This window comes from Suricata suricatta, chromosome 14 (assembly GCF_006229205.1).
Source record: "Suricata suricatta isolate VVHF042 chromosome 14, meerkat_22Aug2017_6uvM2_HiC, whole genome shotgun sequence".
Taxonomy (NCBI): domain Eukaryota; kingdom Metazoa; phylum Chordata; class Mammalia; order Carnivora; family Herpestidae; genus Suricata; species Suricata suricatta.
Window position 1 is genome coordinate 80,496,440 of NC_043713.1, and position 12,222 is coordinate 80,508,661.

The 12,222-nt window shown below is 37.0% G+C and overlaps 1 protein-coding gene and 1 non-coding gene across 4 annotated transcripts in view; both read left to right on the forward strand.

The window, feature by feature from the left end:
- Positions 1-252: 252 nt before the first annotated feature.
- The window catches only part of TMEM116 (transmembrane protein 116), a 102,863-nt gene continuing 90,893 nt past the window's right edge, over positions 253-12,222 (forward strand). For all 3 annotated transcript variants that reach the window (XM_029922947.1, XM_029922948.1, XM_029922949.1), the window contains exons 1-4: positions 253-310; positions 860-906; positions 1,566-1,629; positions 9,597-9,728. In XM_029922947.1, coding sequence (XP_029778807.1) covers positions 263-310; positions 860-906; positions 1,566-1,629; positions 9,597-9,728 — 291 coding nt within the window. In that variant the 5' untranslated portion in view covers positions 253-262. The remainder of the gene's footprint in view (positions 311-859; positions 907-1,565; positions 1,630-9,596; positions 9,729-12,222) is intronic.
- LOC115278556 lies at positions 1,341-1,447 on the forward strand. The gene has a single exon (XR_003902963.1). It is a non-coding gene; the product is annotated as a U6 spliceosomal RNA (small nuclear RNA).

Genomic DNA, 12,222 nt, shown 5'->3' on the forward strand with positions numbered 1-12,222 from the left:
CTTTTTACAATTGCTAATGCTTTTTAGAACTTTGTTTCCTTGTCACCTGCCCTTTCTATTTTTGTTCTTTCTGCTTGGCTTTCTCCTCCACTTGGCTTTCTCCTCCACTTGTCTCCACCTTCTCCTTGTCCTCAAGATACAGGGCCGGATTGGGTAGAAAGGAGCCCAGCTGGGCTAGGGGTGGAGCCACCTGTTCAGTGCTTAGGGACTCAGAGCCTGAGAAGGATAGGGCTGGTTAAGCATAGCTGGGGCTGACGTCTCTATGGCCTTCCGGCTGGAGGCTAGCATTCTGGAGGACAGCTGGGGCTTGGTAAGCTTCAGAAGTGTCCCTTTCTTTTTTTTACTTCCCCTGTTTCCTCCTTGTTTTGTATTTTTCACTCACAGTATCTTTTTACTATTAACTTTTTTTCTTCCTCTTTCTTTATTACTTACTATTCTATTTTTTATCTGTGTAGCTGTTTATCAACTCTATTTATTATTTGTTTGCTTTTCCTATTACTCATTCTTTTCACACATCTGTCTCTTCTCTCTCAAAATTTAACCTTGCCTACCTCTTTTCCATTTTATTCTTTCCTTTGTAGATTTTCTCATCCAATTCTCTTTTCATTTAGTCATTTCATATCCACCTCTCTGTTCTTTTTATCTTACTATTTCCCAGAGATGGAGCAATAAGAGAGGAAATGAGGAGCCACCCTGCCTTTCCAGAGGGGCTTTCTACTCCTTCTCAGACCTGTAGGGTATTTTGATTAGGCATCGAAGAGTGTGCTCTGCACAGATATTTAATAAACAATGAAATTGGAGTGAGGCTGAATATTAAATATAAAAGGCTTAGTTTTATTCTCACTTTGTTTTTATTTAGGCCTTTTCTATGGTACAGTGGATACAATTCGTTATGGCTACTCTGAGGTAGGTTTATTTAATCTCATGCACTATGACTTTATTATAAGCAAAATTGTAGAGTTCTGAAGCTTTCTACATTTTCCCCCTAGGTATTTGCTTATACTCTTTAGAGAAAAATGCTGTTCTTTACCACGTTGACATTTTCTTAATGTTTCATGTATTTATTTTATTTTTTCTGAGAGAGCAAGCTAGCGCACACACACGTGCATGCGGGGCAGGGGCAGAGAGAGAATGGGACAGAGGATCTGAAGTGGGCCTACGCTGACAGCCGAGAGCCTGAGACTGAGCCACACCAACTGAGCCACACAGGCGACTCACTATGTTAACATTTTCTGATTCATTAAATGTAGCATCAACAGCAACAAAAAAGCAGATTGAGGGATAATATCCCAAAGTCAAAGGACTTAGCAGGATTGATTTGCAAAATCAGTAGTAGCAAAGTACTTGCCTTGGGAGCACATATACTAAAAATTGGAATGATACAGAAAAGAGTAGCATGACCCCTATGCAATGACGACACACAAATTCGTAAGTGTTTCCTATCTTAGAAAAATGTGCAGCTCATTTTACATCCATTATATATCAATAAAGCTATAAAAAATTATTAGCAAAAATGAAGGAGCCCCAGTTGTCCTGTTTGAATGATCACCTTTTATCTCTGTCAGTGTTATAGGTTCAAGTTCACTTATTGCCTATGCTGTATTCCAGAATATACAGAAATCTCCAGAGGTGAGCAGTCTCTTTTTGTGCTGGATTTTAACTTTAAGTGACTTAGCCTTTGATGTTTATTTTTGCGGAGTGGGGGGAGAGAAAGAGAATATGAGTTGGGGAGTGGGGAGCAGAAAAAGAGGGCAACAGAGAACCTGAGGCAGGCTCCAGGCTCTGAGCTAGCAGGACAGAGTCCCACATGGGGCTGGAACTCACAGACCACAAGATCATGGCCAGAGCTGAAGTTGGGCACTTAACCAACTGAGCTACCCAGGGGCCCCAGGACTTAGACTTTGAAATATGACTAATGTCATCTATAAGTAATGGAATAATTCTGTTAATTACTTGTAGATTTGTCATTATTATACATTAAGATATTTTACTTTTTTTAAGTTTTATTTATTTATTTTGAGAGGGAAAGAGAGAGAGAGAGAGAGAGAGAGAGAGCAAGCTCCCACCCACACATGCAAGCAGGGGAAGAGCAGAGAGAGACGGAGAGAGAATTTCAAGCAAGCTCTGCACTGTCAACATGAAGCACAACACAGCCCCCGAAATCACAAAGTGTGAGATCATGACCTGAGCCAAAATCAGGAGTCAGATGCTCAACCCAAAGCCACCCACTGATGTTTTAGGCCCAGTCAATAGTTTTCCCTTTTCTTCTAAGTAATTATTTTTAACTATAACTGGATATGGAGAGATTGCCTACTAAATGTGCATATATTTTTTTGCTATGCATCGATTATTAAAGTTAAGATAACAGAGTACTGTTTGACTCCTATATTAACTCTAAGCACAGCAGGGTCCTGCCAAGAGGTGAGTTTTCTGATATTGATATCTTGGTAAAATTGTTAGTGGGGCTAGGAAATAGTTCAGAGACTGTTGTACAAAAGATACTAGTCTTGCTGTTCAGGCATTTTAGGCAATTATAATTTAATGGTGAAAACAGAGCAAAAATACACCCTATATAATATTATTTACACCAAAAAGATAAAGTAAAAAATCTTCCTGTTATTGAGGTATAATTTTCAAACAAAAAAAACTTACTGATTGAGAGAGGACCAGGAAGAGTGATATATTTCCTAGCTACAAAAAGATTTTAAAAGAAATGTAAATACTGTTTTTCTAATCCGGCCAAATGGTAGAAAATTAGACAAAATGTAGCTCAGGACATATATGGGAGAGCTTTTGTATGTGGAAAATGTCGTTGGGTTTTATTGGCCCACTTTAATAATCAAAATAGCTTTGTATGTTGAACACTTTCTGAGTTCTAATTATGCTGGTGCTTTACAAACTTTATCTTATTGGCCCTTACCACTCTCCTATGAGAATGATGGTATTAGCTCCATTTTACAGATGAGGAAATTGAGGTTCAAAGTTGTAAAATAACTTGTTCATGTTTAGAGTAGCAGAACAGAGATTTTCAAAAATCCAACTTTATTTTTAAGTGTTTGTTTATTTTTGAGACAGCATAAGTGGGGGAGGGACAGAGAGAGAGGGGGACAGAGAATCAAAAGTGGGCTGTGAGCCCAATGCAGGGTTTGAACTCACAAACCATGATATCATGACCTGAGCCAAAGTCAGATGGTCAACCGAGTGAGCCACCCAGTGCCCCTCAAAAGTCTGACTCTTAACTATAATCCCCCCTTCAAAGTAAACATTATATTTATTATTTATTATATTCTAGACAGATGTGCTATTTTAAATACATTTTTCAGGGGCGCCTGGATGGCTCAGTTGGTTGAGCATCTGGCTTCGGCTCAGGTCATGATCTCGCGGTTCATGGGTTCAAGCCCCGCATTGGGCTCTGTGCTGACAGCTAGCTCAGAGTCTGGAGCCTGTCTTCGGATTCTGTGTCTCCCTCTCTCTCTGACCCTCCCCTGCTCATGCTGTCTCTCTTTCTCTTTCAAAAATAAATAAAACATCTAAAAATCTTAAAACTAAAAAAGTTTTTAAAAAGTAAATATATTTTTCATTTAATCCTTAAAACAACTCTGTGAGGTAGACATTATTAATCTGATACTACAGTGAGGAAATGGAATTTTTGTAAGGTTGAGGGACTTTCCTAAAGTCTTATAGCCAGGAAGTTGTTAGAGCCAGAATTTGAGTATAGGATTGCCCTTCCCGTATGTACTTTTTAAACCACTAAAATATGATACCTAATGAAGATAAAGTTTTGAATTTCAGATGTAAAATGTGACTCTGTAAATAAAACTAGAAAATGGCAGTCTTGATACTATATTGTCATTGCCTGCCAAAGTAATCTTAGGCCACACATCTTCCCATGATTCAGATTTCCCTAATGTTTGTCTCCTTTGCTGAAATTTGAATTAACGCGTGTTTAATCAATAATGTATTAGTTACATAGTAGAGAGAGTGAAGTAGAGATTCTCAGTCTCTGCATTATTGATTTCTTGGGCTGGATGATTATTTGTGATGGGAGTTTGTTCTACACATTAGGATGTTAAGCAAACTTTACCCACTAGCTAGAAGATAATCACCTCCCTTGACCCCTGGGGTTGTAAAAACCAAAATATCTTTAAATATTGCCAGAAGTCTTCTGGAGGAGGCAGAATCGCTTCTGGCTCAGAACCACTGTTCTAAGGGGACCTCTCACATGATAGTGGGTTACAGCTTTATAAAGATATGACATGTAGTTTGGCCTAGGATGTGACGTTTAGTTTCTCTGGCTTTAGTTCGCAAACTTTTCACACTACCTGAGCCTAAAAGACTTTAGCAACTACTAGCTCACTGATTCCTGCACATTCTGTTTTCTTGGTGTAGGAAAAATTCCAATTTTTCCAGGTTAAGAATGTCAGCCGTTTTCCACTGTATTCCTTTATTCTTCACCAAAAAACATTTTTAACAGCATAAAATGGAAGGCCTATATGAAAAAGACAAAAAAGATCTATTAAATTAAAAATAAATACAGTGAACTGGGAAAATCCATGAGGAATCTTTGAGGGAACTAGCTGATGAAGCAGTGACTCAGAGAGGCAAACTGAAGAGAGAAGAAAGTGGCCCAGGCCAGCCAATGTTAAAAAACACTCAAGGTGCTCCTGGGTGGCTCAGTTGATTAAACATCCACATGGGCCCAGTGAGGAGCCCAGCAGAGGGCTCAAATTCACTAAAGTGAGATCATGACCCAAGCCAAAATCTAGAGTCAGACTCTTAACCGACTGAGCCATCCAGGTGCCCCTAGGGATCACTTTTGATATTCTATTGTAACCTGATTTCACTTGAATAGAAATACTGGGGGGCACCTGGGTGGCTCAGTCGGTTAAGTGGCCAACTTCGGCTCAGGTCATGATCTCGTGGTTCATGAGTTCGAGCCCCGTGTCAGGCTCTGGGCTGACAACTTGGAGCCTGGAGCCTGCTTTGGATTCTGTGTCTCCCTCTCTCTCTCTGCCCACCTCTGCTCACGCTCTGTCTCTCAAAAATAAAGAAATGTTAAAAAAATTTTTTTTTAATTAAAAAATATTGGGAGGCAGTTTTAAAGAGTTTTAATAAGAACTGTTTTAAGTCCTGGGAAAGCCTTTCCCACAGAGCATTTCCTCCCCTCTCTACCTCTTATCCTGCTCTTGATTTACATTAGGTTCAAATTAGGCATGTTTTTTAAAAAAGAGTTTTTGCTTTCCTATTCAGGACTATGTCATATGCTTTTATGTGTCTTCTGTATTACCACACATTGTGCTGATTGTACTTTCCCTTAAACCATGGGCCATACCAGACTTTTCTTTGTATTACCTTTGACATGGTGTCTTGTAAACACAGGCAGGGTGAAATTTTTCTTGATTTACTCAGTTAATTTTTGTTGTTTATGACTGATTTTATCTACTGTTACTAGAACTCATGGTTTTCCAATCATGAGTGAAAGTTTCCAATCATAAACCTCTTTTTATCCATTTCCCTGCCAAAGACTTGAGGTTCTCTTTAAGGGCAAACAGTTCTCTCTGTATAAAGCTATACAATAAATTGTATCAGTGAAAATTACATTCTTGCTCACAAAAGCCTCTTGGCTGCTTTTCTCCTCCAGAGTTTATTTTGTGTTCAGTTTTAATTTTTTACCTATTAACAGTTATAAACTTGTGGGAGGTCATGGGCCAGTAGAATCTATGAATGTGCCATCTGGCTGGGATTTTAGCAGGTGCACCCAGAGCAAAGGCTATATATGGTTAAAATGATAATCATATCTGATATTTAAAAAATATAATTTAGAATGCTATTTCACTTGTTTTTCTGTTTGCCAAAGCAACTTGACCATTTACCTCTCTTTGCAGCATATTAGCATCTTAGCTTTCCTCTTGTTTAGAAGAGGGTTATGAGAAAAATTCCTGTTTGTACTGATGAAGTTGGTTTTTATATTGGATGGTATATGATGATAACTTAAAAAGATTTTTAATTTACTTTTTCTTTTTATATATATTAGATGTAGGGGCGCCTGGGTGGTTCAGTTGGTTGGGCATCCAGCTTCAGCTTAGGTCATGATCTCACGCTTAGTGGGTTCGAGCCCTGCATCAGGCTCTGTGCTGACAGCTGGCTCAGAGCCTGGAGCCTGTCTTCGGATTCTGTGTGTGTCTCTCTCTCTGACCCTTCCCTGCTCACACTGTCTCTCTCTCTCTCTCTCTCTCAAAAATAAAACATTAAAAATTTGTTTAAAAAAATATATCAGATGTAGATTAGAATGCATAAAACATATATGTATTGTTTAAAGAATGATTATAACCACTAAGGAGAAGGAATAGAAATTGCCTATACCCCGAAACAAACCTGTGCTCCCTACCGGTTATAATTCTCTTCCTTACCTCTGCAGGGAACCACTACCTGTATTTTTGTGATCTTTCTTTTTTTTTATTAAAAAAAAATATATATAATATATGTATTTTCAAACAATTGAGTTCAGCTTGCTTTTGAACTTCTTATAAATGGGCTAATATTTATATATTTTTAAATATATATTTTGTGATTTGCTGTTTTTTGTCAGTATTATTTGTGAGATTTATCCATGTTATGTATAGTTCTGGTTCATTTTCACTGGTGTTTAGCATTCTGTAGTATGAATATATCACAATTAATGTATCTATGTTGCTATAAACAATCTTGTGTATGTCATCTGGTGCCCACATGCAAACATTTCTCTAGTGTATTTACCTAATAATGGAATTGCTGTAGGAGATGCACATCTCCTAGATAATACCAAACTTTTTCCAAATGGTTGTGCTAGAAGAGTCTTTACTTGGTTGCTTCGTGTTTCCATTAATACTTAATATAGTCAGACTTAAAAAATTTTTGCCATGAATGTGTAATATTTTTCTTACTGTGGATTTAATTTTCATTTCCTTGATTACTAATGAGGTTAGGCATATTTTCATATATTTATAGCCATTTGGACTTCTTCTTAACTACCTGTTCAAATCTTTTGCTCATTCTTTTCTTTTCCTTTTTTTTTTTTTTTGTTGCTTTCTAAGAGTTTTTGTTTTATATTGTTTTGATACAGGTCCTTTGTCAGTTTTATGTGTTGCAGATATTTTCTCCCATTTTGTGTCATGTCTTTTCACTTTCTTTTTCTTAAGTAGGCTCCACATTAGGCATTCCTCTTTTTACTTTCCTTATGGTGTCCTTTGACACATTTTTCTTTTTAGCTGGTTGGATTTGTATCCTTTAGAGCCTTTTTGTTTTGTGTAGGAAAACTTCCCTGGCCAGAAATTAAAAACAGTCTCCTCTGCTATCTAAAAAAATTTTTTAATGGATTTTGCCTTTCATATTTAGGTATTTAATCCAGTTGGAACTTATTTTTGAGTATGTGAAATAGAAAGTAGGGGCCTGGGGTTCCTGGATGGTTCAGTCAGTTAAATGTCCAACTCTTGATTTCATCTCAGGTCATGATCTCATGGTTCATGAGTTCAAGCCCCATTATGGTTTCTATGCTGTCAGTGTAGAACCTGCTTGGGATTCTCTTTCTCCTTTTCTCTCTCTGCCCTTCCCTTGCTCATTTGTTCACTCTTTCTCTTTCTCAAGAATAAATAAATGAATTTTTTAAAAAGTAGGGGTCCAATTTTATTTTTCATTAATATAGATCCCAAGTTGTTCCAATATCATTTTGAAAAGACTGTCCTTTCTCCATTGATACAAAAACCATCTCATGGGGTACATGCCTGGCTCCATTGGTAGAGCGTGTGATTCTTGATCTCAGGGTTGTGAGTTTAAGTCCCACATTGGGTATAGAGATTGATAAAATAATATAATAATAATAATAGTGTTCTAAAAACACTATCTCCATCATGTATAAAAAATCTGCATATATGCAGATCTGTTCCATTTGTCTGTTTGCCTATCCCTGTGCTAGTGCCACAGTATCTGCACTCTAGATTTATATTAGATTCTGATATGTGTAGGACAAGTCTTTCTCCTTTTTTGTCAAGAATGTCTTAGTTATCTTGATATTTTGTATTTCTGTATCAGACGTAGAGCCAACTTGTCAAATTCCACAAGAAAATATGTTGAGGAACAACTGAGATTGCACTTAATCTATATATCAATTTAGGGAGAAGCAACATTTTTTTAATCTTCCATCTTAAAATCCATGAACATGACACATTTCTTCACTGTAGATCTTCTTTGGTGTCTCTCAATAAACATTTTATGATTTTCTCTGTAGGAGAACCAAATCTTTTTAGAAAAGTGGGAGTAGGGAGGCCAAAAGGAGAAGGATACTAGAAAGCAACAAGGTGTGGTACCTGGGTGGCTTAGTCAGTTAAGTGTCCGACTTCACCAAAGGTCATGGTCTCCGATTTGTGGGTTCGAGCCCCACATCAGGCTCTGTGCTGACAGCTCAGAGCCTGGAGCCTGCTTCAGATTCTGTGTCTTCCTCTCTCTCTCTGCCCCTCCCCACATGTGTTCTGTCTCAAAAACAAGTAAAAACATTAAAAAAAGGGGCAAATACAGACTTTACTGATGGCATCAGAAATTGAGAGACAGCATATACAATTCATACTGATATTTTTTTCCACTCTGATTTTTCATTGATGAAATAAGGTGAATAAGGCCTGAGGTTCTAATATGCAGTGTTGGTAACACTGTATGATGTAACTGAAGTTTGCTAAGAGAGTAGAACTTAAATGTTCTCACCAAAAAAAAAAAAAAAAACGAAGAGAAAAAGTAAATATGTGTGGTGATGTAGATGTTAACTTAGGGAAATCCTTTCACAATGTACACATATATGAAAATAATCACATTGCATGCTTTAAATATAACTTTTTCAATAAAGAAAAGAATAAGACAAATGTAAATTCAACTTAAGATTTAAAAAAACTTTTTATTTTCCTTGAGTCCTCAACATTATCCCTAAACACTCAGCTGATGATCTCATTTCGTATTGTTAGAGGATGTTGGCTATGCACCTAGAGCACTTTTAATTTTCTGTTTGTGGTGTGTCTCCATTGTAGAATTTTTCTTCTGTCCATTCTTTTTTTTTTTTAATGTTTTTTATTTATTTTTGAGAGACAGAGAGAGGCAGGGTGAGCAGGGGAGAGTCAGAGAGAGAGGGAGACACAGAATCTGAAACAGGCTCCAGGCTCCAAGCTAGCTGTTAGCACAGAGCCCGACGCGGGGCTTGAACCCATGAAATGTGAGATCATGACCTGAGCTGAAGCTGGACACTCAACTGACTGAGCCACCCAGGCTCTTCATTCTTCTGTCCATTCTTTACTTTGACCCTAAATCTGAGGAAGGAATGTGTCTTATGAGGAAGAAATTCCCATGCTAATCTATCCATAAGTACTCTGATTCCAGGACAGTTGGGATGGTTGTGATTATAGATTCCTTCCTACCTGGAGCATTCCTTTACATTTCCCACAGTCAGCCAATGGACTCAGAGGCCTCAGAAAAATGATGCCCAGGTTTCTGTTAGAAAAGTGTGACACAAAATTAATTGACTGTTACATTCTTTTGGCTACATCATTTATGAAATGAAGCTATTGTTGCTTTGACAGATAAGGCCACTCTTTTATATGAGCTTTTCTGACCTCCTCCTGGGAATATGCTGGCTCACTGAGGCACTTCTCTATGGAACTTCAGCAGCCAATAAGGACATTGTCTGCTATAACTTGCAAACAGTTGGACAGGTGAGTGGTACTACACTGTGATTGTATCTTGTAAGACAAGTATTCTCATACCTTGGGAAGTGGGACCCCTGTGTTTGTTGTTAGACTTCGAAACAATAGCCCTTATTGTTTTTCGATATTAAAAAAGAAACTACTTACTATAGAAAACGTGGAAAATTCAGAGAAGCAAAGTGATAATTAAAATCACCCAGACATAATCAATCTTTAGTATTTTAGTATATTACAGGGGCGCCTGGGTGGCTCAGTTGGTTGGGCAGCCGACTTCAGGTCAGGTCATGATCTCACAGTTTGTGAGTTCAAGCACCGTGTCAGGCTCTGTGCTGACAGCTCGGAGCCTAGAGCCTGCTTCAAATTCTGTGTCTTCCCCTTTTCCCCAACTCTGTCTCTCAAAAAAAAATTTTTTTTAATTAAAAAAATATTTTAGTGTATTAATATCTTTCCTATCTTTTTTCTGTAGGTATATGCATTTTAAAACAAAAGAACACATTAATATTTCCTATAATTTACTTTTATTATTCACCAAGCATATTTCCATGTAATGAAACATTCTTTAACAACATCTTTTGAGATTAATGCATTTTTTATTAAAGGAATAGAATAAACATTGGCTTTGGGAAATATTACAGATGATGATGTTTGTGTTGTAGATCTTTCACAGTTTTTTTAGTGGATTAACCCACACAATACCATCTGTATATATAATGTTTCTCCTGTATTTCTCACACTTGCTATATGAAAAAGTAGAGGTTAAAAAGCAGCCTGTACTCATTGCTACATATTCTCTTTAGGATTTGTTACTAGAAGGAAAATTTCTTTCAATTTAGTAGGAAAATAATAACATGTAATTGGTGGTATAAAATCCATGTGCTAATTTATGTTTACTATCTCATATGAATTTCAGTATCATAGAAATATACTTTATTCAATACTCCTAATACCTCATAAGTCGAGTAACATTGTATTATTTTCTCAGATAAGGAAATTATATAGTTTTGGAAGTAAAAAAAAAATCTGCATAGAATTCATGACCTGAGCCGAAATCAAAAGTCAGACACTCAACCTACTGAGCCACCCAGCTGCTTTCAAATGACATATATTTAATGTGTACAATTTGATCTTTTTTATGTATACCCCTATCAAATCATTACCCTAAAATCAAGATAACAAAAATTTCTATTTCTATCACCCCCCCCAAAATCATTTCAAGTGTTTTCCTTTACTTCATGGAACATATGAATAATAATAGTTGCTTTTTTAAGATACATGTTGGGTAGTTCCAATATCTGGCTCATTTCTGAGTTGATGTTAGTTGATTGTCTTCTCCCATGATAATGGGTGACATATTTCCCTTCTTTCTCTTCATCTTGGACATTGTGAATGCTATTTAGCATAGGCTCTGGGTCCTTTTGTAATTCTCTAGAGAATGCTAATGTTTTTGTTTAGCAATCAACCTGATTAGGTTTAGAATGTGAATTTCTTCTCATTTTTAGGTAATGGTTCAAATCTTAGTCTAGTTCTCAAAGCCTTGGCTGTGCTGGTTTAGGGCTGACATGTGCACAGTGCAGGGGCTAGTTTGAGACTTGTATGGCATCATATGCAGCATGAGGACATCTGCTTTTCTGGCTCTGGCTCTTTTGGGATTCCCCCTACACTTTCCTGCCTGAAGGGCGACCTTCTTTGGTGGCCTATAAGATAGATTTCTATTAGAGTTTTGGGTGTCTTCATTGAGAAGCATCATGATTGGAGTATACACTTGAGGAAAAGCTATAAGAAAGCCAGAGAGAAAAAAAATTGGGGAAACTCACTTTTGTGAAGTTCACTTCTCCATGTTTAACTCCCATCTTTGATTTTGTTTACTTTTCAGAGTCTTCCAGTGGTTGATTTTTATAATTTTCCCAGAGTTTTGTTTGTAGTCAATGGGAGGGATGGGCTGTAGAGGGCTAAAACACACTAGCTTTAGTTTTATTTTTTTAATTGTGATAAAATATGCATAACATAAAACTTACCATTTTGATCATTAAATTTTTTTTAAATTGTGGTAAAAAACACATAACATAAAACCTACCATCTGTTTAAAAATGTACAGTTCAGTGGTACATTCACATTGTTGTGTAATATCACCTCCATTCATCTCTAGAAATTTTCATCATTCCAAACTGAAACTCTATCCAGTGATTCCACTTTTCCCACCAACCTCCACCATTTTACTTTCTCTATTAATTTGACCACTCTAGTTACCTCATGTCAGTGAAATCATACAATATTTGTCCTTTTGTGTTTAGCTTATGTCACTTAGCTTGTCGTCAATGTTTATCCATGTTGTAGCATATGTCATTGTACATACTCCATTGTATATATACACATCTTCTTGATCCATTCATCAGGTGATGGACATTTAGGCTCTTTCCATGATTTAGCTATTGTTGACAGTGCTGCTGTGAACATTGGGGTACATGTGCCCCTATGCATCAGCACTTCTGTATCCCTTGGGTAA